This window comes from Nesoenas mayeri (assembly GCF_963082525.1).
Source record: "Nesoenas mayeri genome assembly, chromosome: 1".
Lineage (NCBI taxonomy): Eukaryota > Metazoa > Chordata > Aves > Columbiformes > Columbidae > Nesoenas > Nesoenas mayeri.
The window spans coordinates 95333811-95360248 of record NC_137541.1 but is presented as its reverse complement, the minus strand read 5'-3'; the positions used below and the strand labels follow the sequence as shown (position 1 = coordinate 95360248).

At 42.0% G+C, this 26438-nt stretch overlaps 2 protein-coding genes across 2 annotated transcripts in view; one reads left to right on the top strand and one right to left on the bottom strand.

Annotated features, from left to right (window-relative positions):
• Nucleotides 1-26438, top strand: part of GABRB3 (gamma-aminobutyric acid type A receptor subunit beta3) — a gene marked incomplete at both ends in the record, with an annotated part of 196096 nt that overhangs the window by 16858 nt on the left and 152800 nt on the right. The gene's annotated exons all lie outside the window — the stretch shown is intronic.
• GABRA5 (gamma-aminobutyric acid type A receptor subunit alpha5) overlaps nucleotides 1-26438 on the bottom strand; it is a gene marked incomplete at both ends in the record, with an annotated part of 55805 nt that overhangs the window by 23864 nt on the left and 5503 nt on the right. Inside the window, 4 exons of the mRNA XM_080363487.1 lie at nucleotides 4354-4436; nucleotides 20842-21062; nucleotides 21176-21243; nucleotides 23081-23202. Coding sequence (XP_080219613.1) covers nucleotides 4354-4436; nucleotides 20842-21062; nucleotides 21176-21243; nucleotides 23081-23202 — 494 coding nt within the window. The remainder of the gene's footprint in view (nucleotides 1-4353; nucleotides 4437-20841; nucleotides 21063-21175; nucleotides 21244-23080; nucleotides 23203-26438) is intronic.

Sequence of the window (26438 nt, the reverse complement as noted above, 5' to 3'; positions counted from 1 at the left end):
TTGCAGCTGAGTGACTAGTGGGCAGCACACTCATGCATTTATCTGTTCCACAATACAAGATCTGATAACTACATGTACTCAGACACTGTGCCTTCAAGAGACAATTGCCATAAATAGACTCCACCTTACAGCATTTGACATTGTCAAAGCACTGGCTAACGTTCTCTAATAGCAATTAACTAATTCATCTTCAAGGCAACCCCGTGAGCTAGGTAAAACTGATATAATTAACGCATGAGTAAAATAAGATTTAGGAGTTAAGTCAGTTGCCCGGGCAGAGGCCTTCATCGTCTAGTGGATTAGACATCTGTCTCTCCAACCAAAGAAGTTGAGTCTAATCCTTTTTCTGACATTGATTTGCTGTGTGACCTTACGGAAAGTCAATTAACTTCTCTGCCTCGGCTGCCCTAGAGATAATGACGCTTACCTACCCAGTGACACATGGGTGTTTGGAAACTGTACTAAACAATACTTTTAACGTACTCTTAAGGCCTATCAGTGGAAGAGGTGAAACATTAAAGCTTCCTAGCTTTAATGTCCTTGCTGTCTTATCTAATTCCTCCTCCCTACACCAGAAATAGCATGGGGGTTAGGAGGAATTTCTTAGGCTAAGACGCTGCTAGAAAAACTGTGGCTGGCATCAGGAAATTTCATCAGATCCTGTTCAACCAGCAAATTTATTTAGAGTACAGGTCAGCACTAGATTTGCAATGGAAAGTTTATTTTAAACTCAGCCATGGAAGAAACCAGCATCCTTCCCATGCTACTGTGAGGTAATGAACAGACTGCCACAGCCATCCCCACTGAGCATCTCTGGTTTGAAGGGAGTGAACCCCGTTTGCAGAGACCCAAGAGCCTGCGTTCATGAAGTGTCCCCCGTTCTCTTGTACCTCTAAATGAGACTTCTGTGGGATGGTTTCTGTAGGTGACCTTATTACTAGCAGGGATACAAGGGACAAGGGACAAGGGACAGTGCCAATGTACTCACACCTCCTGGAGCAGACCCAACCGATCTTGCCATCTCTGAGCACTGGAGTGTTGTACTCAAGAGGAGGACAACTAAAACTGCTCTGTCCAGTTCATTAGAAGCAGTACTGGAACTTCTGGCCTCTAGACAGCATAACTTTTCATGACAGGCCACAAGGCATGAGGAAAGGCTGAGAGAGTTGGGGTTGTTCCACCTGGAGAAGAGAAGGCTCCAGGGAGACCTTACTGCAGCCTTTCAGTATTTAGAAAGGGCCTATAAGAAAGATGAGGACAGACCTGTTGCAACAGGACAAGGGGTAACAGTTTTAAACTAAAGGAGGGGAGATTCAGGCCATACATGAGGAAGAAATTGTTTACACTGAGGGTGGTGAAACACTGGCCCAGGTTGCCCAGAGAGGTGGTCAATGCCCCATCCCTGGAGACATTCCAGGCCAGGCTGGACGGGGCTCTGAGCAACCTGATCTAGTTGAAGATGTCCCTGCTCATTGCAGGGACTAGATGACCTTTGAAGATCCCTTCCAATGCAAACTATTTTATGATTCTATGATTTAGAAGTATTACTTCTGTAGTTGGCACTTTAACTGCTCAGAAGGTATCTAGGCTGGTGGTGTGTGCATGTAACTTAACATCCCTTTTCCCATATCCAAACTTGCCTTCAATTATTTCTACAAAATATTCTGTTGCTACATATAATGCTGCTTAGTCCCATAAAATCTCCCACAATTCTAATATATCAAGAAACCAGTCAAACAGGACACAAGGAATCAACATTTACCTCTGCTGCTGTGAGCAAGATTAACATTCCTTCTCTTTAATACTGAAGGAAATTCAGAGCTTTTTCTCTTTTAGCTGCTGTATTATAGCAAGTGCAGTGAACATTTATGCAGCCAGCGAAATAATGACCTGGTCCTGCCTCTGATGTGGCACTGATCACTTCTTGGCGTCCCTTCTGCTGCTGATCCGCCTGTGCACCAGGTGCTTTGTGTCGCTGCCCTGCTCTTTCCACCCTCTGACCAGTTAGCACTCGTCTCTTCTCCACCCTTCCAGCTCTATTGATAATGTGTTTAACATTTACTTTGATGGCATTGCTTGGGGCTTTTCAAAGTCCTTCTTGGAAAGAAGACCAAATAAAAAGAAACCCTTTGGGGAAAGACAGGGAGGAAAGCTAAGGCAGAAAGGGCATGTGCTTTTCTATAATATACCTCTGTAGGCTTTGTCTTGCTGCAGCATGAAGATGACTTAATGCAAGCCTATATTGCTGTAAATAAGGAATAAATATTGTATTATCCTAAAATGTATCTGGGGTAATTCAATAAACCCTGACTTATTGGCTGCTACTTGTGCAACCATCTGCATATTAAATCACAATAAGTTACTAAAAAGACATCGGATTAGTAATACAGATATTCTCAAGGCTGAAAGATTGTCTATAGCTTGTCTCTATATATTTGCTTACTGCAGAGGCTACTAGTGTGGACTAGCACAGGCCAAATGGCTCCATGTCTATATACTATGGAAGAACTTAAAGGTGACTTGTAGTAGCTTATTAAGTATACTCTAGGACTGTATACTGAGTGTGGCAAGGAGCACAGACTAAAACCATATTCAGCCCTCACATGCCTAAAATATGACTTTTCAGTGTTGTTTTTTCCCTGCATTCAGTCCAGGCAGACTGTTGGGTTTTTTTCAATGCTATTCAAGACTGTACTCCATCTAAGCATTGGTAGCTTACCTAGTAATGTTATCTCCTGCACTTGTATGTTTGGGTTTTGGGTTTTTTTGTCTTACTATATGGAGAGTTAGAACCTGTACCTTATTGCACCTTGTCTACTAATGCATTGAAGCATCTATATAAGGTTGAGCTTCAGATCCCCGCTGCATCAGGCTTCTTGTTTAAGTATGTATCTTTTAGTTTTATACTCCATATATTGCAAGATTTCATAAAGCTACCCAACAACTCAGTTCTGTAGTCTGCACTAGAGTTAAAGAGGCGTGACTTACACTTTATCTATCAATACAATAAAGAATATGTAATACCAGGAAGGACAACTTATTTTTCCTTTCAATCTTCTTTCTAGTAGCTTTTGCTTAAGCATATATACAAATAACAACACTTTACTGTGTGAATTTTTCCCATTTTTAAGTTTGGAATGAAATGGATGATTTGCATACAGTTTTTTAAGTTGAGTGTCAAGGTATATGTACGTTCAGATTTATATTGGCTTTGCTGTAAATTATGTTGCTGAAGTAAATAGATAGACTTGAACCTCCAGTGACCTTGTAAAATACTGGTGGCTATTCAGATGAAACTGGGTGTATTTGGATTGGAAAAGGGAAGGGAAATAATCTTAAGTTTGCTAATTTGGTAATCATTACTGTAAACAGTGTTTTTCCTTCTTAGTATGATCACTAGAAGACAATGCATAGCCAGTATTAAACGAGGGCAGATACAGATGATAAAGGCAAAGCTTAATCTTGCTAGGATTAGTGCCTTTAAATTGATATGACTGAAAAAACTTGAAAAATGCTGAAGTTAGGTGACTTCAGGGACTAGAGAAATGCCTTGCCTGGTAATTTTCAAAAGTCTTTAGAGACACTGATTGCACCTGGAACCACTGATTTGATTACCAAAATAAAAAATGTCTACTGTAGTAGCCTCATCTGTACTTTAATTAAGAGCTTTGTATTTAAATATAACCACCTGATCCCTTGAGGTTATTTCTGAAGTAAGCTTCTGGCAAGGCAGCAGTGTGGTGGATTAGAGGCTTGGAATTGAGGAAAAACCATTGTTCAGCATACAGTTTAGAATAATGTGTGCACATATACAAATACATGTGTATGCAACATCATGTAACAAGATACAAGACCGGATTTATGAAAGCCAAATGGAAAGATATTTTGTCTTTTAATATTCTAGATCTCTTTTAATATCTACAATGTAGATATTGCACTGCAGCCTGATTCACATAAATGCCACAACAGCACATCAACCTGATATTATCCAGCAAAAGCTCCATTATTCTACAAATGGAAAACCAAGTTATCATCTTAGCTGCCGGCATCTACTACTGCATCTAATAGCAGCTGTTATGCTTGATGTGGATATATAAGACACATGACCCATCAGCTCACCATTTATCACTGAGTGTGCAAGCATGAGCTGAAAAGCAGTGGTGCCAGTTAAAGCACATCCATGGAAAATGAGCAGCAAGGCAGCAGCAGGGGTGGCAGACTGGGGGTGCTAATGAGTAACGTTAAAAGGGGAGGTAGGGTGGAGGAGAGTGAACAATTCACACAAGACATGGCTGAAAGGAAAAGCCAGAAAACAATGGATTTTTCCAGTTCTTATTTCAGATGACAACTTACAGCTTCCAAATTTTAATGGGCAAGCGTGTGCATCCATGGGGAAATCTTCAAGCTGCATGGGACATTCAGCAGAGATGGTCAATCTGTGGGAGAGTAAAAAGAAAAATTCATTTCTTTTCAGCACCTTTCCTTTACTTGCTTGCCTTTACTTGCTTCCCTTTACTTCCTTTGCTGCAATACATGAGTGCTGACACAAGCAAGCTTTTCCTGAAGGCTCCTCACTCCTGCTGAGATCACAGCAACCACCTGTTAAGATGAACATGAGATAAGCCAGGTGGACCACTGTGTGTGTATGTTGTAGGCTTTATCTAGTAACACTGAGAACCATGAACTCATTTTATTTATGGAAGCTGTTTCAGCAAGATCATTCGTTCTTATTGGTATGTGCAGGAACTCCTGTGATGGAGCTTCTGCCATGCACCTTACTCTTATGTGCTTTCTGTAGATACTGCAACTGGACTAGGAATTTGGCTCCTGAGTATAGCACGGTTACAGACATAAAGAAGCACTGACTTTATCTATATAAATGTAACTATTTAAATACATAAAAATAAATATTTATAAATTTAAAAAATATATAAAGAAAATATTTAAATTGATATAAAAAGTCATACAAATTCAGTTACATATCTATATATCTATAACTATAGATATATATTATCTACCTATATACATATCTGCATCTATGTATGCATGTATGACTTTATACAGCTCTAGAGTTGGTTTTCATGGAAATCACATGGTATTGGGGCAGTACAATTGTAAATTACCTGGAAAACACATCAAGATCATCAAGGAATTTGTCTGGAAAACACATCAAGGTCATTTTCCCTAGTGTATATCCTGGGGAAACAATTCTATCCTGGACAGCCCTGCCACTATATGGAAATTCCTGAGCTATAGTGAATAGGGAATAGGTAGGGAAGGAAAAACTCTTAAAGAAAAATAGACATATCCTATGGATGTTCTGTATGACTGACAGATCAAGCTGAACACAAAGAAAAGTCTAAGGTAAATTTCTGAGCAGTGCAATATCAGTTATATCGACATCAAATATATCAAGAGAGCCAAAGCTTACTTTTCTAGGTTCAGGCAGCACGTAGCAGAGTGAGAACCTGGTTTTGATTAGGCCATTTTGGTATTTGCATAATACAGATGGTTTGCTCAGGACAGCGAGGATGCAAATTTCATTTTACATTATGAATACCCTTATGGCTTCCTCTTTTTATGCTGCTCTTCTGCCTCAGAGGCAACAGACCAGAGATATTTAAAGCCTCACAGACTGCCCGGTGCTGGGGTGACGCAGGGCTCTGCTGGAGGGCAGCCTGGTTCCTCACCAAACTGCTGCCTGGGGGGCAAAAATCTGCAAAGAAATCCACAACACTCTACTACCAGAATGTAAAAGTACCCATTCCTATCACAACAGCCAGACATAGCCATGTTCCCCAGCTATATATACTCACCGCTTCATATTAGAACACCAAAATGAGTGTTCTTGCTACAAGAACTTCTATCCAAAGGGATCATAAAGGGTAACAATCTGTCCATGTACAGATGGCACAGCATTCAGTCAGTCCAATTCAATACAACACAATGATGCCTTGCCGGGGCACTCCAGCTACGTGGACAACAAATTGGGGGAAACAGCTCCACTCTCTGCCAACGCACAGAAATTCTGGAGCTTTACCAATAGCTGGAAATGGCAAAACAAGCACAGAGAAATGCAATACTGTTGTTGGCTAGAGCTTGTATCATGAGGATGGGATAGGAAACAGGGAGAGAAGGCGGCAAACGGCAAACAGTAATAAAAAATGTAAAGATAATATAACATATAAAACAAAAGAAAAAAAAATCCAGTTCAGAACAGAGATAATGTGTCATTTGGTAAGAACAGACAGGAAGTCTACAATATAGAAAAGAAATGACTGAGGCCTGAGATACCTGCCCTGAAGCAAAACTGTTCTTGGACTTCATTTTTGTAAAATAAAAATCACTAAAATACAGAGTTGTCTGTAGTGGCGACTGCCCTTGGACACCAAAGCCACAGTCACTGGAAGTGCTACATAGATGAATTTAACAAGTTGGTTCTAGTAGCATCCCATCCAGAACTTGCATTCTTCTCATAAAGATCACTCTAATGGGTACTTTAAAGCAAGGCTGCCATCCTTCCAGGGTATCATTACATTTTATGTACTAAGTATTACAAATTTAATTTTCTTGATCAATTCAGAAACCTTGCTCCATGTGCCATAAGAAAGCTGGCATGTTTTACTGCACTCCATCTTGTGTCTCTTTGCCTACCAACAGTTCAGGTATGTTGTTTCCAAGGCTGTAGCTTAACAACTTTTTAATATACATAATCATCATCTGCAAACCTCCAAAGAAAGGATCCCTATGTCCATGTTACCAAGAGGGTAGCTGTGGAAGCAGCATGCTTCTTTGCTTTTCCCATGTCTCCACCCTAGGGCCATTCCTAGTCTGGCCGTCTTCAACAAATGAACTGGCTATACCTATTTGTTACATGCTGTTCTTAAAAAGTATGTAGCTGAGCCTCTTATGTAAATTTAAAATGCTCAGTGAACGTTCTCCTAGCTACCTCTTACAAAATGTGCATTACCTGAGGCTTTGTGAAGTGTCTTGTAATGGGCAACACAACAGAAAACTTGGCTGTGTTTTCTGATACCTGATTTCTGTCACCACTCTGAATTTCTGCAGAGCACTCTGTGCCCAACGGTAGCTGTTTTTCATTACTGCATGAGAAGCTGTAAAACAGTCACTAAATTGACTCCTGGTTCAAAGAGACTGGACTTTCTACCGCATACAGGAAAAAAAGCAGCACAGCAGCCATGTCTTACACCCTGGGGGCTGGAAGTACAGGTCACTGTACACAGATTTGCTCCTAGGTGCACAGTACAAAGTATATATTCAATCATAGCTCCAGGAGTCACAAAGAAATAGATATCTGGGTCTGCTCCTTCAAATATCACCTAGGATGGTATTTGCACACTTTGGCTTTCAACATTGTGTTAAAGTTTAGGTACCCTTTGCATATTCTAGTTTACACAGGTGATTATAACAAAATTATTCCCACTTTGCATTTACTGAAAGAACAGAGGCCTTGGCATGAGTTTATTAAACAGTCTTTGCCTAATCCTTTTAATATAATCACTCCAGAATGATCTTTCTGTGCTCATTGCAGCACAGTTATCTGAGCTAGAGACAGTCTCCAAACCAGGATTTTTCTGTCACAGCACAAGTACTGCTCGAATTGCAGTTCTTTCCAACAGAAGCATTTAAAAGCTTCCCTCCTCCACCATCATTCTGTCTTAATAAAAGCCCTATGGGATTAGTTTCACTTAAACAGAGTTCTTGACAAGATTATAAGTGGCTGTTAAAGGTCCTTTATAATGGGAGGATCAACCTCTGATTTTATTGAAGTTAATGGTAAAATTCTCCCTGGCTTCCATGGGGCCATATTTCATACAAAATATGTAACAAACCCTGGTTACAGCTGCTGATTTATTATTATCAACAAAATTTTACTTTCATAATGCTCCAAATAGTTACACTGCTATCCAAATGTCAATCAACTACCAAAATGCTACAGCATACCTCGACTATCTAAAAAAAAAAATTAGGTCTACAAATTATTTCACTTATCATCTGTAATTATCCATGAAAGTTTCATCAAAGCTTCATTATGTATAGCCTTTAAGAACATAAAGTGATTACTGATGTTCTGTTTCAACAAAATGCAGACACATAAGTGAAAACCCACCTAAGAAAAGCACAATCATTCAAGTAGCAAGTTGTCTTTGTTCCAGAAAGTCACCTTCAACCATTTCCACTGGAGAATTAAGTAAGATGATGCTTTCAAGAGGCTGTTGCTTTTTAACAGCCAGGGGTAGAAGGTGTTAAAGTTGAGGATGTGGTGAGGAAAAATGCAGATGTTTGGGAGCCAGACATCTGCAGCAAGTGTGCTTTAAGGAGAGCAGAGGGCACTCTGTCCCATAAGAGCCTGTTTTAGGGTGCTGCAGGGACCTCCCTGCTGTTCCCATGATTTCCCTCAATGCAAAGAGCATCTGTTCCTACTCGTGGGGAAAAGAGCTAAAGCAAAGCTATCATCTCTCTGCTACCCTGGACGTGCAGAAAACACTGGCTGCCAGGCAGAAGGTGAGGGCAGTCACTTGCCCAGGGAGCTGACAGACACCTGCAGAAACTTGCTTTTTCTTGTCAGCTGTTAGCTTTAGTATGCAAACAAATTAAAACAGAGAGCTTCAGAAGGAGAGAGGAGCAGGAAGGCAGAGTCACCAGTGGCTTTTAGGGCAAGTTAACTCAAGGCAAGCGTTGAATAAGAAGAGTTACTGATGAAAGGGACAGAAGGAAAGTTCTGTTGGTTCTGAGGTACTGGGGCCAGAGAGATATGAAGCTCTTCTGCCCGTTTGCCCTAATCCACAAACAAGCTCTGTCTTCTTAGTTGTTTATTTCCGTGCACTGCCCTTGCCTTTGATTGTAGGGAACATTTTAACGCCATGCTTTGGCCCTCCCTGTGCTGGCAACCAGCACCCACTGCGGAGCTCAGGCCTGAGAGGGCACTGAAGAGCCAAAGTGCCCTTCCCAGCACAAGGCCTGCCGTCACCATTTTCCTTTAAAAAAAAAGGCAAAATGTTTGCTTGAAACTCATCTCAAACTTATCTCAATATTTCCCCAACATGCCAAAGAAGAATTAAGCGGATCCAGCCTTACCCAGACCATACCCCACCCAGAGAGGCTGCATGGCTCCCTGCAAAGGAACGCTTCAGGTCCGGATTAGACCCTTCTCAGAAGCCAACTCCAGAAGGAGCTTCCCTTGGCACCTGCTCCATCAGGACTTCAACAGAACAATCTGAGCCCTTGTGGCTTCTCCAGTATACACTCTAACACACTCATGCAGACAAGAGTAACATAGAGTTGCTGGTTTGGGTTGTTTTGGTTTTGGTTTTTTTTGAAACTCTGAACACATCATTAAGCTTGTGAAATTACTTATTTAGCCCTGAGTCAGGATGCAACTACTCATCTCATTCTCCCACCGTGATGTCTTGGGAGTACTTTTATAACCAAATTGTTAGTCCTTTCAAAGGGTTTTAAAGCAAGACTTGTTTCAAGCCCCAGCACAGCAAGCGTGTAGCCCATGGAACTGATGCATCCCTGTGTTCCTTAAGTATATGAGCATATGCACACACACACATATATATTCATGTATGTGTAAAGATCTTGGTTCTGAAGCACTTGCCATACAGTCCTAACAAAACCTATGGATGGTGGTTACCTAACACAGCATAGAAGTGTTAGGATGTGGACACACACTCGGTCATGCTATCAGCAACCTGGGTGAGGCCAAAATACGGATTCAAGGCCTTGTTCTGCACCTCTGCATGGGATGTGAAGGCAGTTCACTGCTTCTTATTTACAATGCTGGTTGTACACTCGTTTCCTTGGAATCTACCACACAAAGTGAACACAGAACAGAAATTAAAGCTAGGAGCTGGGGTGAGGTGCTCTGCAGAAATTTCTGTCTTAGCCCATTTTTCCTTCATAACCACTCTGCCAAGAATACTACTTCTTCCCAACTTTCCTGTGATGCAGAGATGTGTTATCTTTATATGACACTGAAATGTACTTTGAAAATGCCACAGGGAAGGGGGTATGGAAGACTAAGAGCTCCAGTTACTGATGTTTTTGTGAGCTGTGAATACTTGATTCAGATGCATGGTGTACTTGACAGCAAAACTCCCATTTTAAGGAAACCAAACCCTTAGCATAGCTTATGTTGAAGTGAGAAAACAAGACTTTAGTTGCCTAGATTAACTGTGCTGATGAGTAGGTTATCCTGAGATAATCTGAGGTGGACAGAATTGATCTCAAAAGCTGCACCACTATAGGAATGACCTCCCTGCATGTGGAATACCTCGGCATACCCAAAGCACACTCTTAGATGGTGGCAGGGGTGGATGTTCACCCTCTAGACACAGGAAGAACTGAGAAAGGCAATGAAATAACTGATATGATTATTAAATTATCTGATCTTTGATAGAGATTTGGGGGGTTATAGAAAGAATCACATTTCCAGCTCCCAGTAGAAGTTTATAGTAGAGGTAATACCTTTCATTCTACAGTATTTCCTTAATATGGAATATGAGTTTATGTTTATACATCCTTGCCATGCAAGGTGCCTAATGAAGTCCATGAGTCAGGTAAAACTGCTAGAAGTTGTTTTATCTCTTATAGGACTAACTGGTACAATAAAAAAACCAAGCTTTTTGGCACTCAACTCCTTCTTTAGGTTCTCTGCCTACAAACCTTACTGTCCTAAAGAAACTTTAGACCAACATGACTATGCATCTCTGAACGCTATAGCACAATATTGCCCTCATCTATTTGATAGTTTCACTTAAAAACCTCTCCAAACCCCAAAAACCTAACTAGAACTAGCAATGATGAGAAGCTGATGCAGTTGTTGATGCACGTAAAATGGGAAACAACATCTCAAACAGCCCACACTTCACTATGCCATGCCCACATTTCCTCAAGTCTGCACATGCTACACATTTAGACTATGATCTTCTCACCAGCATGGCCCTTTGGTGGCACATTCAACTATGTGGTAACTGCAATAACTACAAGTGTTCTTGCAGTGCTGTGTGAGACTGAACTATGGGCTTCTCTTTGGCTCTCCAGAGATGCTAATCCCAGCTACTGGCAGAACCAGCCAGTGAAGGCAATGCCCAGTGTCTCCTGATCACACGGGGATCATCCAACCTTTGCTTTCAGTAGAAAAAAAACTCAAGGATACCAGGAAGAAGGGAGCACAGAAAGCTTTCACAGGCACCTTAGATGGTGAAGGCTAAGGACGGTGATGGACATGGCACAGTGCACCCATCCTCCAATTCTGATACCACCCGTTAGACAATTTGATCAGTGCAGGTTTTGTGACCAGCCAAATGGGCTTTTTGTTCCTCCTGCCTGTCAGTATGGCACATATTGCCCCTTAGATGAGAGCTACCTGCCTGCACAGCCATCCTATTTCTTCCTCCCAGTTCACACAATCTTTATATTTGTATGGACAGGCACAAAACTGCATGCAGAATTTTCTAAAGAGAAAATAAATTAGCTGGATTTAGAAAGTAATAGGCACCAGGGGGGACTAAATTGGCAGTGCCAGGTCATTTGGGCTCTCTTACATCTACATTGGGACGCACAGACATGGGAGTGTAGGTAGGAGGGGTTGTGATCTGGCAACCCTAAATACAGCACTGAAATCCTTGGTTATTTCCAGCAGTCCAGATGAACGATCTCGAGCTCCAAAACATCTCACTACAGTTTCCTTTCAGCATCTCACATTTAACCCCAGACTCTTCTTATTCACCTCACAATTTTTTTGTCTACCTCCCAGGTCACCTCTTGTGCTTTTTGTGTAATTTCAATGCTCTTCCATGCCTCTGTGTGAGAAGGGCATGCATCAAGCGATTTGACAATCTGCTCTTTCACAGGGAAACACATGCACATGCTTATTTATACCTTGATTGATACAGGGAAGAGGTTGTTTAGCCACCCAAGCAGGACATTATTATCTGGATTTTTTGCCTTTCCCCTAAAATGCTACGCGGTCCTGATCAATACAGACGTGAAGTGCCAGGTAAAAGGGCAGGCTGTGGGTGTTTTCTGCTCCAGGGAAAGAGCCCTCTGATCCCTCAACTGTTTCACACCATAAACAGTCATTTAGCAGGCCTCAATTTACCATCTGTTTTCTATTTGTACTACCACCAGCACTGGCATCTGCTACATCATAAGCACCTGTTCGCAATAGTGCAACCTGAGAGAAGAAAGGGCCAAATGGATCTGCTAGTGACACCTGAACATCCCTGTGCTAAACCATACTCAACAGTGCACTTGGCTCCTTCTCTCCATTCAGATTTCTCCAGGATGAAGATGCAGTTATGGGGGCAGATAGGAGCTCCCTGTTCCTATCAGGATCAGTGGGCCACTATTTCCCGCAATGCATGAATCCCTTCGCCTTTACATGCAAACAGGGATGGACAAAGCTGTGCTTACACCTCAGGTCAGCTCGGTGACGCCTTCAAAAGAGACAGAAAAGCAGGTAGAATGAGTGAGGTATATATTCTACCATATTCTACAACCGGACTGAGCAAACCTAGAGATAGGGTTTTGAGTTTAATTGATGCTGAAATCAATTTGTGTAACTGGTGTTTTTAAGATGCACAGCTAACGTTAAAATAACAGTTATAACAGTTATTAAATAACAGTTAAAATAACATTATAATAACAATTAAGAACACAGTAGGTATTGATTATTTTGACTAAGGAGGTTTTGCTAATTCTCCTTATCTTTTAGATGAATCTGTAAGTCAAAACATAGCATTTTTTTACATGGACAGGACAGCTGAGTGCATTTGCCACTGAAGAGATGACTGTGGAGCAATCAGACAACCTTACGAAGTCTGACTGAACCATCAGAATAATGCAGGATTTTATCATCCCTTTTGGTCCCAAAGTTTCCTGTCCCAAATTCCTGACAGGAGTATGCAAAAGGAAAGCCAACCTTGCTTGCAGAAATTCTTCCTAAGCTTTTATACTGGATATAGTGCATATAATTGATACAACCTCAGGATTTTAGCTAGATCCTGTTGGAAAAAGATTTGCTTCATCATTTAGAGCAAACAGATAGAAAAAACAGTTTGAAATTTTTTTAATTATATGAACATGACTTTATGATATAAATTTGTGTATGTGGTTTCAGGAAATTTTTATTTAACAGTAGGAAACTGAATAAGTCAATATAACATACACTAACATAACGAGCTCTTTTAGAAAGTAACTGAGATCTCCAAAGGCTATGTCTTAAGACTTCTACAGAATAGAGTAGACAAAAGACTAGAAACAGGCACTGCCAGTGGACTACTCATTAAATAACAATGAGTAGTCTGCACCATCATACCAAGACACTTTCCTGTAAGAAGGCTGAAGAAGCCAAATAGGACTGGAATGTAACAATGAAGACTATTCCTACCCGTGCCCATTGCACAACTTTACTCAGCTATATGTATTGGTGTTTTGGTTTGATGAAGCCTTCAGAGAAGGGCAAATTACCAAGAATTTCCTACAGGCTAACTGTGGTATAATGACCCAAGATTAATTTGTCACCTCACCATAATATATTCACCTGATCACATGTTTCTGAAGCATCTTAGAGCAGGCCCTTCCTGCCTTATTTTCTGAAGCAGCCTAGAGCCACTCTCCAAGCTCCTCCCTAATCCCTTTATTCCTCACAGACATGCTTTTTCTTTCTTACTGTGTCAGATATCTATATCCCAACCTGCAGTACCTTCCAGATATTCCTGACTGACCATTATCAGTACCAAGTATCCTGCTCCCTAAAACCCTTCTACCTAAAACCCTTCTACTCCCATTTCTTGGAAAACCCAATCTTGCCTAAGCTCTCAGATGCATCTTCCTGATTCTCCAGTCCTGACTTAACCACAGGTACACAGCACCCACCAGCAGCTAAGGTGGCCTCTGGCATCCCTCCCCAGATACCCCTTTCCTCATCACCAAAATGCTTGAGTTACATGCATCACAACGGCTCTTCTCTTCATCTAAACAAGCAAAGGCAGGATTGCAGCTTATTGGGGTTTCTTGAGCTCCTCCTAAGGTGCCTCTTACACATACCCAGACAAAAGCAGAGGACTGAACCCAACTTGGGTGCATTCACATGTGCTGCACTTGCACAACTTTGGGTTTCATGTTGTATGGAGAGAAAACTGTGCAAGTCCTCCACAATGCAGCTACAGGACCAGCTGCTGGCCAGAACATCCCATAGCTTTAGGTGGCTGGCACACCACCAGTTTCCAGGCTACATGAGTATCGGGGTGGGAAACACTCATGGAAATAAGTAAGATGGGACTCATGTGATTAAACACAGACATCAACTGCAGTTACCCTATGCTCCTTTTTCTGTCACTATAAAAAAACCAGGAACCTCCTAAAGTGTGAGTGGAGAGAAACAAGCATCTTTCATACTAAAGTAGACATCTGAAACAATGCGGACAGCTAAATCCTTCAGAAAGTCTCTCCCTGCACTGGAGGCAACTCTGAGCCAAGAGGCTCAGCTGCAGCCATCAGTGTTACAGATGAGTAAAATTAGCTGAGGTGAATCACACCCATCCTGCCTGGTGCACTACACCACAGCGTATTTTTGATTGCTCATTGGCAGTCTAATGTTTCAGCACAAACATAAATGTACTTCAGGGGACAGTATTTCCGATTAGGCAGATGAAGATTTTAATTTCATTTTAAGTGAAATTACTAGAGAGTTCACTGTAATGCTATCCTCAGTAGTAAAAAGAGATAGCATAGTCATAAGAGTTCTTCAGCATCTATGAGGTTTTTCTGAAGCGCACATCTACAGAAGCTGGAACCCATCTGCAGATTTGGGCAGAGTCACCAACATAGCTGTGTTCTACTGGGGCTGCTTGGGAGGGCATCAGGGCACTGCTTCCCTCTAGTTTCTGTTTGGTCACCTATCCCCTCCATGCACACCTGGGACATCAGGTCAGCTCATCTCCAGCAGTGAATGATACCTTGATCAGTCTGTGCTTATAAAGTGGGGGGAGAACATGGGAATGTGGCAGAAATTGTACCAGCTGACCCCAGAAGAAAGATAGGTCTGCCTCTGTGCTCAGCGGAGACCTGAAACTAAAGTTGGACTTTTCGTGACCCTTCGAAGTCCAGGCAAACATCTCCCTCATCCAAGGATGGGCTGGTTCTGATTTGGGTTTTGTCTTTTAATCAATCCTGCCCTTGCTGAGCGAGTTCCCATCTTTGCAATAGAAACCTCTGTGGGGCGCTGGCCACTTTTATTACCAGCAGAATAGGCTATTGTAATGCAGTTTATATAGGGAATAAATTTGGGCAGGTCATAATTGCCCCTTTTGAATGTATTACACCACAGTCTCCTCTGATGCCTTTCTCTCCCTGTGGGTAACTCCAGCCATGGATTTTTCAAAAAAACAAATCTTGGTTCCTTGAAGGACAACTTTTGAGAAATGGGGCAATATGCAATCAAAGGAGAGAGACAGGAACTGATAGGCTTGGTGTTAAAACAAGAATCCTGCTGCTGTCCTCAGGGAAGGGCCCTTCACTTCATACAGCCCTATTTTCTCTCACTCTGTCAAAACCTGAATTGATGAAAAGCAGCTGAGAGTCCTTGCCACTACGGCAGTTTTTCATCATTCTGCATTTTCAGCCCAATGTGAAGAAATTTTTTTTTTTTTCTTCCAGCTTCAGGCAGCTTGAAGCTTGAATATGAAAGGAAAGGCTGCAAGTCTAACATGGGGAAATGAAATGCGTATTTGTATGGTTTGATAGTTCCTAATTAGTTTTGCAATATTTATACATGCAATGCCCAAAAGCATTGCCAGATCCCTTTTTGTAAATATAAATGGATGCATAAATGATATTTTCCCTTTGATAGAAGAACAACGTATGCAAAATAAACAGAAATGTTCTCATCTAGACGGCTGGCTGATTGAAAAGTGAGGGTTCATTTTAAAGCGTAGATTTGCTGGTCTCTCCTCGCTCAGGGCCACGCAAGAGAACCTGCATCTGGGAAAGGCTGCCTTCTGGCAAAATCAGCGCTTGAGAACCCATACATTTTTCACAGAATAGTCTTCCCTTAATAAAAGCTAATCAAACAAAACCCAGCTTTCCCAATAGACGTCTTGAAAATTGTACCGTGTCTTCCAATCAACTGGTTTTATAATCCATAGCTCTACAACATAAAATGGTTAGCTTGCTAATCAAGTGCTTCATGTAAGAGCAGACGTTGTGCTAACATGCACCCAGGACGTGTGTACACTTGCAGATACAATTTTAACACTCAGTGCTAATATAAGAAACAATATTTTCAGCTTAGATAAGCCACTGTATTTGCTAGAGAATAGCAATCAGCGTGGTTATGCTGCCATCAAGTGGATGGCTATCCTACACACTGCTGAATTTTACATGTCTTCCAGAAGCAATAGATAATGGTATTTCAGGGCTGTACTAAAAATTTTGCAGGTTCTTAACACCATACTAAAAAACGTCTGCAGTCTCCAGCTGATAAATCATGCATTTGCAGATTACTGGCACAGATTCAACTGTAAACACTCCCAGGATCTCGGGAAACCTCCAGCTGCCATAAAAACATGGGAAAAATCTGTTTGTATGCTCTTTAGGTATATGACCATGTCATATCTAAAATCCCAAATTACATCAGATGTCTGGTAGCCCTACTAGTAGTAAAAGTAGCTTGAGATCCTTTTAAAATGATAGTGAGAGTGGGGTTCCAAGGATCCTAGTCCTTGCGATGACACCAAAAGATTTTTCAGTGTCTTCAAGATGACAGAAAAATCATCAGAAATTCCCTATGAACTGCTAGCCAAAAGTTCAGTTATGGTCCAAAGGTTTAGCTCTGCTGAGTATGCTCTACTTCACACAAGTTCTAGCAAATAAAAGGCAGACTCAGCTTTTTTTCTGGCATCCTAGAGCAAAGTTTATCAGAGCTTCTGTCTTTCTAGCCAAATCCCACTGAGTAAAAACACGCAGCTCACTGAGACATGCTGGTTCTCTTAGCCTGAAAAGTTTGCTTAAAACACTGTCTTCATTTTTCACAATTGTTTCAAGAAACAAAGGAGCTTTATGCTTTTTACAATATTTATTTCTCACATAAGATAAACTAAATATCTTTTGAGTTTTTAAAGGAAAAGAATCAACTCTTCCATTCACAAAGCTATTTTCTATACAGATTAGGGAAACATGAAATATATTTGCTAGCACTTTTTTACCACAATGCTCTTACTAAAAAAAAAATATCATTTAAAAGTGGAGCTACGGACAATACTCCCCTCTAGGGGCAGAAACAGAATGTGCAACAGTCAATTCAGCAGTGTATCATCTGTAAAACACATTAGTAAAATAAAACAAATACAGCCTACCAAATCAAAGACAATCAGAATTATTAAGTTGTTCCCTGCAGAGAATACTGCTGCCTATTAAATATGTCTAGAGAGCATGTTGTGTTCCTATATTCACGCAGAAGGGTTTTAATACTGCACATATATAGAAACTAATTTATTAGATTTCCCCATCAACTTCTGACCTAGACAACATATCATCAAATGCAACATGCAAAGAATACATTTTTCTTTATAAGTAAACACATCTATCATGAAAACATATGTACTGACAAGTGCTAAAGCTGGAAGTTTGCTCAGCTGATCACACTCAGTGTATTTGGAAGTCAAATAAGAAGGAAGGTCAGTATCGGCTCACCTGCTTTCCTCCTCTTCATTCAAGCAGCCAGATGTGAGGTTGCAAAAGCAATTCAGGCATCTCTGTCAATGACAGAGGGTCCCATCCTCCCTGCATGGATTACTCCTACGTACAGTCTGGGAAGCTAGCAATCCCTCCTTGGAAACGAGGAGAATGCAGAGCTAACAGAGGGTTGTCTCCACGTCCCTGTGGAGACTTTTTAGCAGGGCGTGTTGCGATAAGACAAGGGGTAAAAGAGTGGAGATTCAGGCTAAACATGAGGAAGAATTTTTTTACATTGATGATGGTGAAACACTGGCCCAGGTTTCCCAGAGAGGTGGTCGATGCCCCATCCCTGGAGACATTCCAGGCCAGGCTGGACGGGGCTCTGAGCAACCTGATCTAGTTGAAGATGTCCGTGTGGATGGCAAGGGGGTTGGACCAGATGACCTTTTTAGGTCCCTTCCAACCCAAACTATTCTATGATTTTACGATCCCCAGATCCTGAGAACTGAGTAAGCCTGATGGGAGCTAGAGGAGATGAAACTCAAGCCCCAGCTAAGACCCAGTACCTTCAACCAATGCACCACCACTGCTGGGACAAACAGCTCTCCCCTCAAAAAGCCCAGTGCTGCCTACCTTCTCATGGAAAGCCATGCTAGGTATTGCTGTTGGGCTGCTACCTTCATCAAGACATGCAAAGGCAGCTGAAGGGGCTGGCTGCATGTCACAGCCACCTCCGCACAGGTTGGGATGGGATCCTCAAGCCACCTCATGGCAGAGGATTGCTAATGCTGCTGAAATGCTCATCACAAAAAACTGCTATCCCTAAAGTAGCCGAGCTCCATGCACATTACAAAAACAGTCTCCTGACTTATGTTTAAACAGAATGGCATAGACACTCTTTTATTTTTAAAATTATTACTTACAATAGTGGAAGGCAAGCTATTTAAAAAGCTTGGCGCTCCATTTCTTATCGCATTCACCATGGTTAGTGGGAACTTATTTCCATACACATGCACACCCACACACAATACTGTACCAAAAAAAAAAAAAGTTATGTTGCATGTTTTTTAGGTTACAAAAGCATTCTGTGTCTTTTTGTAGCCTACAAAAACATCAACCACAAAGAGCCTCCCCCCTGTGAAAACCAGGAGAAAAGGGACTGAGTGGGACGATGAGAAAGTCTGTCTCAAACCCAGATTTTTCTCCAGCTGCGTGTGCTGAGCAGGGCACTGTCTTTTCCTCATTTTGTCTATAATGTGTGGCACCCAATTGACAATACTCTGTCATGGTCACAGGAGAGGCACCTCCACAGAGTAACTCAGATTCAGAAGCAAGCTCACCCAGATCTTGCTCTGCTACCTCAGGTGGCTCAGTTCATTGCCTCGGGAATCGGCGCTTCACTGCATTTCTTTAACACTGCAAAACCCAGTGTTTGCACAGAAATAGCATGCCAGCTGCGAATCCGCCACATGACACGTAATGTTTTGCTCCAGGCAGACTGTGAGCCTGAGCTGGACTGTACTTACACAGGTAATTTACAAAGATATCTGGGAATTGCGTCTGCAGCAGTCTCTGGAATGGTACTAGTGTAGTCCTAGCAGCAGTGAGACTGATTTGAAGGTCAGCGTTACAAATACTTTTTGTGAAAATAAGTTTCTCTGAGAGTTATTCTGACTTCTATTCATTTCAGTGTGTATGTGTATCCTCAAATTGTTTCAGTTTATTATTGCAGAGATCACTGACTTGGGGCTAGTAAGAACAGCAATACATGTAGTAGAAGAGAAAATGAGGGGTTTTCTTCCTTCTTTTAAACATGACCTCTGTCACGTCTAAGTCTAGTGCAATTACACCTGTGATGGTCTAAAGCTGTAAGGACTTACATAAGGATACCCTACTTCTCCTAAATCTCTTTTCCTTTCAGAAGAAGGGATTTAAGACTAGGCTAAAAATAAAAAAATAAGTAAATAGAACAGGTCAAAAACACCTGAAATGAAACCTGGGAAGGTCCAGGTGCTTGCACATGAAAACGTAATACCCTTGAGCCCCAACAAGTCTTACCCACTCAGACTTAGCAGGGAGCTCGGGGCTCACCCTCCCAATGTTCAGCAGCAGGTGGCTCTCGACTCAGCCCCGCTGCAGGATGGGGTGCTGGTGGGTGCTCAGCTCCCCAATTCCCTTCATTGGGGGCTGCCCGTGGAAAACCTAGACATCTCAGCACCTAACTTCAGACACTTGAATACTTTTCTGGGTCTCGGGCACCGCACTGGTCTTGTATGTGATAAGCTCAGAATAACACTTTGTTGCTCAGTAGGTTTTTCCTTTCATCTCTTTTCAAGTGTTGCCCATACAACTACACTCTCAGAGAAAACCCTGTTGAAGACAGACAGCAGTCTTAATTACTACAGGCTAATTACTTTCAATGAGAAAATTGCCATACATCAATGTGAGATTTGTCCTGAGAAGAATTTCAGACAATCCTATAACATCACCAATATTGTACCTTATTTCTAGGTTATGCAATGATGAAGCTTGACAGCATCCTCTAATCAGATGAGGAGCATGACCCTGGAAATCTGAGACATCAATTTGCTTCTCTGTCAATATAATGTGCCAGCTTGTTTTCAGGGAAGTACTTGCTAAAGCAGCTTCACAGTGCTGCTAGCTTATTTCATTTATCTTTATGTCAATTTGCCTTTTAGTACTATTCTCAAAACCAAAGAAAATGATAGTAAAAGCTCCAAGGGTTTAAGTTGGACTGTCCTAGAACAAGCTCTCAGTTTTTGGCCTTGGAGACAGTTCTCTTGCAATCAGCACTGCAGTTGCAAACACAAACAGTCAGAGAGAACAGATCTTCATAAAAAAGCTGGACTGAATCATCAAATCTGTTGAGAATATGCCTTCCATTTAATCAAAGGAAATATTTAAACATTAGCTGTATTCAGAAGCTACAAACTAACTGGTACTTGTAGGCAGCGATTATGTTTTCCATTTTTCTTGATATTCACATAAATATGTGTTATAGATTGGTTGCCTGGCTCTATTAGGAGTGGTGGAAGTGGTGCATTTGCATCGCGGTATATTTGCAGAGCTAGTTGGGAAACAGCACCAGAATAAATTGATCCTGGTTATTACCTCATGGTATAGAGCAGAGTGCCGTCATCCTCCAGGCGCAGAAGTTTGTTTGGTGTTGTCATGTTGTGAGCAATAGACTTCTTGCCATTGTGGAAAAAAGTGTCTGGGGTCCAAATCTTGCTGGCGAGCAGATTGTTAAGAGGGAGACGTTGCATAGGTCCTTTGAATCGCAGCCTTTCATCCTTCCAGCTTTGTCGGAAAAAAACATCAATGGTGTATTCCTGGCACAAAGAAACAGTCAAGGTATTGCAGGATCTGAATAGAAGCAATGGTTCCAAAAAAGACTTTAGCAAAGTAAATACAATGAAGTTGGGAGCCATGTGCTTAGACTTACCATTTCTGTGTCTGACACAGGACCAAAACTGGTAACATAGATGTCTGTTTTCACCTGAGTTATTCTCTCTGTAATAAATATAGGTTCTGCATTAGTAATTGTTTTAAGATGCAAATACTTGCTTGTGATGCACTCCTCTATTAGCAATTTCTGAATCACTCAAAAATCCCCAAAAGCTTGGAATAAAGAAGATGTTTGAGGAGGAATTCCATCCCTGATCAAATGCAGTTGTCAACCTTTGGGAGCCGAGGCTCTCTTCTTGTAATCAGTGAAATGAAACAGGCCTTTCAAGGATGCAGTTCCTCTGACTGACAGGTTTTGATCATAGATCACAGAATCACAGAATGGTTTGGATTGGAAAGGACCTTAAAGATCATCTAAGTTCAACCCCTTGCCATGGGCAGAGACACCTGATTGCCATGCCCCTGGGTTCCAGCCCCCCCTGCCATGGGTAGTGACTAGACCAGACCTGTCCAACCTGGCCTTGAACACTTCCAGTGATGGGGCATCTACAACTCTGGGCAACCTGTTCCAATGTCTTGCCACCCTCAAAGAATTTCTTTCTAATATCTGGTCTAAATCTACCCTTTTGCAGTTTAAAATTCCTATCCCTCATCATATCACTACATTCCATTATAAAGAATCCCTCTCCATCATTCCTGTAGGCCTCCTTTAGGTACTGGAAGGCTGCAATAAGGTCTCCCCAGAGCCTCCTCTTCTCCAGGCTGAACAACCCAAACTCTCTGAGCCTGTCCTCACAGTGGAGGTACTCCAACCCCCTGCTCATCTTCATGGTCTCCCTCTGGTCCTGCTTGAGCAGGTCCATGTCTTTCTTATGTTGGGGGCCTCTGAGCTGAACACAATTCTCGCATGAGCAAAGAGAAAGAATCACCTCCCTTGACCTGCTGGCCACACTTCTTTTGATGCAGCCCAGGATGTGACTGGCTTTCTGGGCTGTGAGCGTACATTGCCAGGTCATATTCACTATTTACTATAGGATATCGTGAAGCGTATATCGGAAGGACCTATTCCCCTCTGCTGGCATGGTTGATTTACCCAGTTTCAAACATCTATATTATAGATGTCCAAAGTTAGGTGAAATTAATTCTACCCTCAAGACTCTAAGTCTTTCTGGCATCTTTTCAAACCCAGGACTAATTAAATTTAAGGGCAGAAATATCAGAAGTTCGTTACATAAGATATAAGCATTGAGCCCTATTTTCAAGCATCTCTGTGTAAAGTGAGAGGAGAAGGAGAGAAAGGGATGAAAGCAATGTGTTGGTCTCATAAGAGGAAGGGGTGGGGGTAGACAGATTAAAAAAGGGCCAGGAAGAAACATAACAGATGGTTTACACATGGGTAGAAGATGAGAGAAATCTGGGGAACAGAGAGCTGAAGGAGGGCTCAACAAGGTTAGGATGGCAAGCAACTATTCACGTTACGGTTTTAAAATAGCTGCTGTAGAGGTTATCAAAATGACGTATCAATACAGATTTGCTGTAGCTGTGTAAAAAGTGATGGCTTGGGGATCTGCTTTTAAGAGAGATTTTTGTTACTGGCATAATTTTATATATGCTGACCAGTGAGGGAACCCTGCAGCAACCTGTAGTTGTACCAGAAAAGAAAGAAACCCACACTATATTCAATTACAGAAAAAGCGCATCATGCATGCTCTCCTAACGCAACCTCGGGTGACCTCCGTCACTGAAAGATGATTTTCAGTGACCTTTGTACTGGGGCCTGTTTACCAGGAGACAAGTTTATCTTCTAGGCTTAATTTAGCTAATGAACACTCAACTCCCTCATCAAGGCCTGTGCAAAGAGCAGGCACCTATTCAGGAGGGCACCATGTAGATGATGGTCCTGCATAGCAAGGGACCAGCCACAGCGACCGCATTATCCTACCTCCCAGTCCCGGGCGCAGTCGGTTGTCGTAGCCGTCCAGCAGACCATCCAAGATCCTGGTAAATATAGTGATGTTATCATTGGCGTCCTCTTTTCCCGGTGCTGTTGGCGTTTGTGAGAAGCTATTTTATGCAAATGAAAATAAACACGTCAAAAGTTGTGTCAGTCTCAAGCAGCTTCAGTCTCAACAGAACTTTGTGATGGAGCCTCCCAGTCTCAGCCCTCTCCTGCCGCTCCATCTGAGTGGCATGGGGAGATGCGGCCATTTCATCACTGCTATATGCAATCATAAATAGCTCTCCCTGGAGGAGAAGGAGGACCCAAGGAAGGACCCATGCCATGGAGGCACAGCCCTGGGGTGCTGGATCAAGGGATGTCTGAGCCCACTGACCCTCTTGCCATAATGCACAGGGATATCCCAGACCCCTGCATTGCCCAGCCCCATCACATCCCTGGCACTGGCATGTCGCTGTCCCCTGCAGGGCACAAGGTCAGCTCATGGGTGCCAGCAAAAGCTGCTACTGTTTTTTCCCCATGGTTAGCCCTCCAGTCTCCAGGAACTGCATCAGCTGGCTGGGGAGCTGCAGGAGCAGCATGGGTTTGCCTGGGGACACTCCTTCAAGTCAGCCTGAAGGAACACTTTAATCTTTACATGCCAAACAGCTTCTAATTTCCACAGTTTATGTAATTTATTCCCAGAACAACAGATAAACTCTAACCTCATTCAAGGATAACAAACTCCAATTGCATTCAAAAATCTCAGATCACTGGGGTATCTGAAAAAGCATACTGCAGTACAGAAAACACAGTTTTTCATTCCTCCTCTCTCTTTTGCATCAATTAGTCCTCCCTTGTAGTATGCAAATAACAGCAATGTCTAGTGAGCCTCATTCCGTATCTTTTGGGCCAGATTTGGTTTTAGTTTGAACTCTTTTTTATTGCATCATTTTATCCATGGCTCAGACCTAGGAAGCTGCCCACAGCACAACTATAACTTGCATTTTTAAGTCCATTTGATTTTCATTTAAAGATACTTAGGAGAATCCCCTTCCGACTAGTGCCTTTGCTTACCTAAAAAATAGACACGTAAGTTTATCCATAAGCATGGTTCACCTGCAGCAAGCACCCGTTAAGACAGCAAGTTTGCTCACACTCAGAGCTTATTCAAGTTTCAGTCTCTGCTGAGATCGCCAAGTGTTCCAGCTGCGACAGGGCACATTGCCCCACTAGGAACCGTACCCTGCCGCATGCATCCTGCCAGCAGACAGGAACCACTTACACTCCAACAACCTGAACTTGATGTGAGCCAGTCACCTCGAGACAAAAAAATTTAAAAATCCATGTTTATTTACTACCAGTCCCCATGGAAATAAATCAGTAAATAGAGAACCTCGAAGCATCCCTCTGAACAGCTTGCCTTGTAGAATGCTTGTAACATACGTGTTAGGCTTAACTAACAGAACAGAATTTATACAAAGAAAGACAAAGGACCTCAAACTGGTTTTACCTGCACAAGGTTTATACTAATGGGATCTCAATGACACCCATAAAATAGGTCTGGAAGTTTAAACGACCCGAGACCTGGCTCAGGGTGAGCTGCTGGTGGTCACGTAGCCCCTCAGAGACATGGGGACCCCCAGTTCTGCACCACTTCGCTTTACAGCTTGTGTGTTTGTACTGGAAAATGAAAGAATGACAAAGCCTCTCAGGAAAGGGGAGTGAGGCTGGGCAGTGGCAGCATTCCCAGGAATGCCAAAGCACACGCAAAGCACATGCAAAGCATATGCAAATCCTCAGCCGAGGAGGGTCCTCGCAGCACAAGCGCTGCTGCCACTGCTGTGACCCTCAACAAGCTCAACACTGGAGAGCCCAAGGCCACCAAGGAGGCAGGTAAAGGCATTGCCGCAAACCTTGCTCATTTTTTAGGCCATCCCATCTCTCCGTGGTCAAAAGACAAAACAAATTCTGTTTCCTATGGTGTAACCACAACCTCTAGTGAGCAAATGAGGCAGACAATATCACAGACATGTTTGATTATAAAAAAATACAGTTAATCCAGCAGATGCAAACTGATTACAGAAACATTAGACATCTTTGCATGCCAGACCACTCAAGACAAAATGCAGTGTACTTTTTTGTCAATCACAATCAAAGGGATTCACCACATAAAGGTGAATACTGACAAGCAGCAGCTTAGCAAATACAACCAAGAGAAACAGAAGTTACAGAGGTTCTTCATATGCAGTAATCGTAACTAATGCTTTGGTAATAATCCTAGAATACTATTTTTAAATGTTCTCATTTATTTTAGCTTCTTTTTTTTGTAAGAAAGAGATACGCATCATGCTGTTTGTCTGCTTCACGTATCAATGCAGGAACCCATTCTCATTTTCCAATGCATCTAACAAAGAAGCAGAGAGATCAAACTTCATTTCATTTCTGTAAGTTCCATGAGAAGCGGTGACTAGACAAGGGGAGAGTGATCTAAATTAGTGCCTCATTAAGTAAAGATGTGAGGTCAGCAATCATCTATTCCCCCTGGCTCACTGACTGGGCCAGTCAGCATGCATGTAGCCCAGGAGCAGCCTCAGCAAAACCAGCCCACCTCCTCTCTGCTAATTAAGAGATACGGAGGAGACTTGCGGGGTGATTAGGAAAGATCCTGGGAGAAAAGGATCGCAGAGGTAACACGTAGGTGTTGCGATGGGAACAAGGGATGCCAAATGCGGATTATTGCAAAGGTACGGTGCTGGGGGCACAGGATACAAAGCTTCACTAGCTTCTCTACTCTTGAAAAAGCTTGTTATTTTTAGTGCTTATGGCTGAATTCAAAGCCAATTGAACTCAGAGGGAAGATTTCTGTTGAACTATTTTTGTGGGGATGGGACAAAATATACTTAGTTCTCTTAACTGCTCCTCTGAATCTAAGAGTAATTGATGCTGCTTCCTTCTATCTCAGCTATGTACATCTTTCACAGTATACACACCTCAAATACTGAAATACTTTTATAAATCTCCACAAGAAAAGCTAACTAACAGATGAAAAAGATGGAGAAACAACTAGGATGAAGACTCACAAAAAGTCTGTATTTCATCTGCAAACCTGCAATCCGATTTAGATTTAGCTGATCCCCTCACCTGAAAAGGAATTCACCTGATGCTGAATTTCGAAGAAATGTCAGTATCATGTGAAGTTGCATTTGTAGATGGATTACTGTTTGCCATTGATGCAAATTAAATGATACTTTTTTTTTTCAGAAAAGTCAGCATTTAATTCATATTTTTGTGATTGCTGGTGAAATAGCAACTTAGGTTTTGGAGTAAGCACTGGGATTGTCTTATATGACATGAGACCATT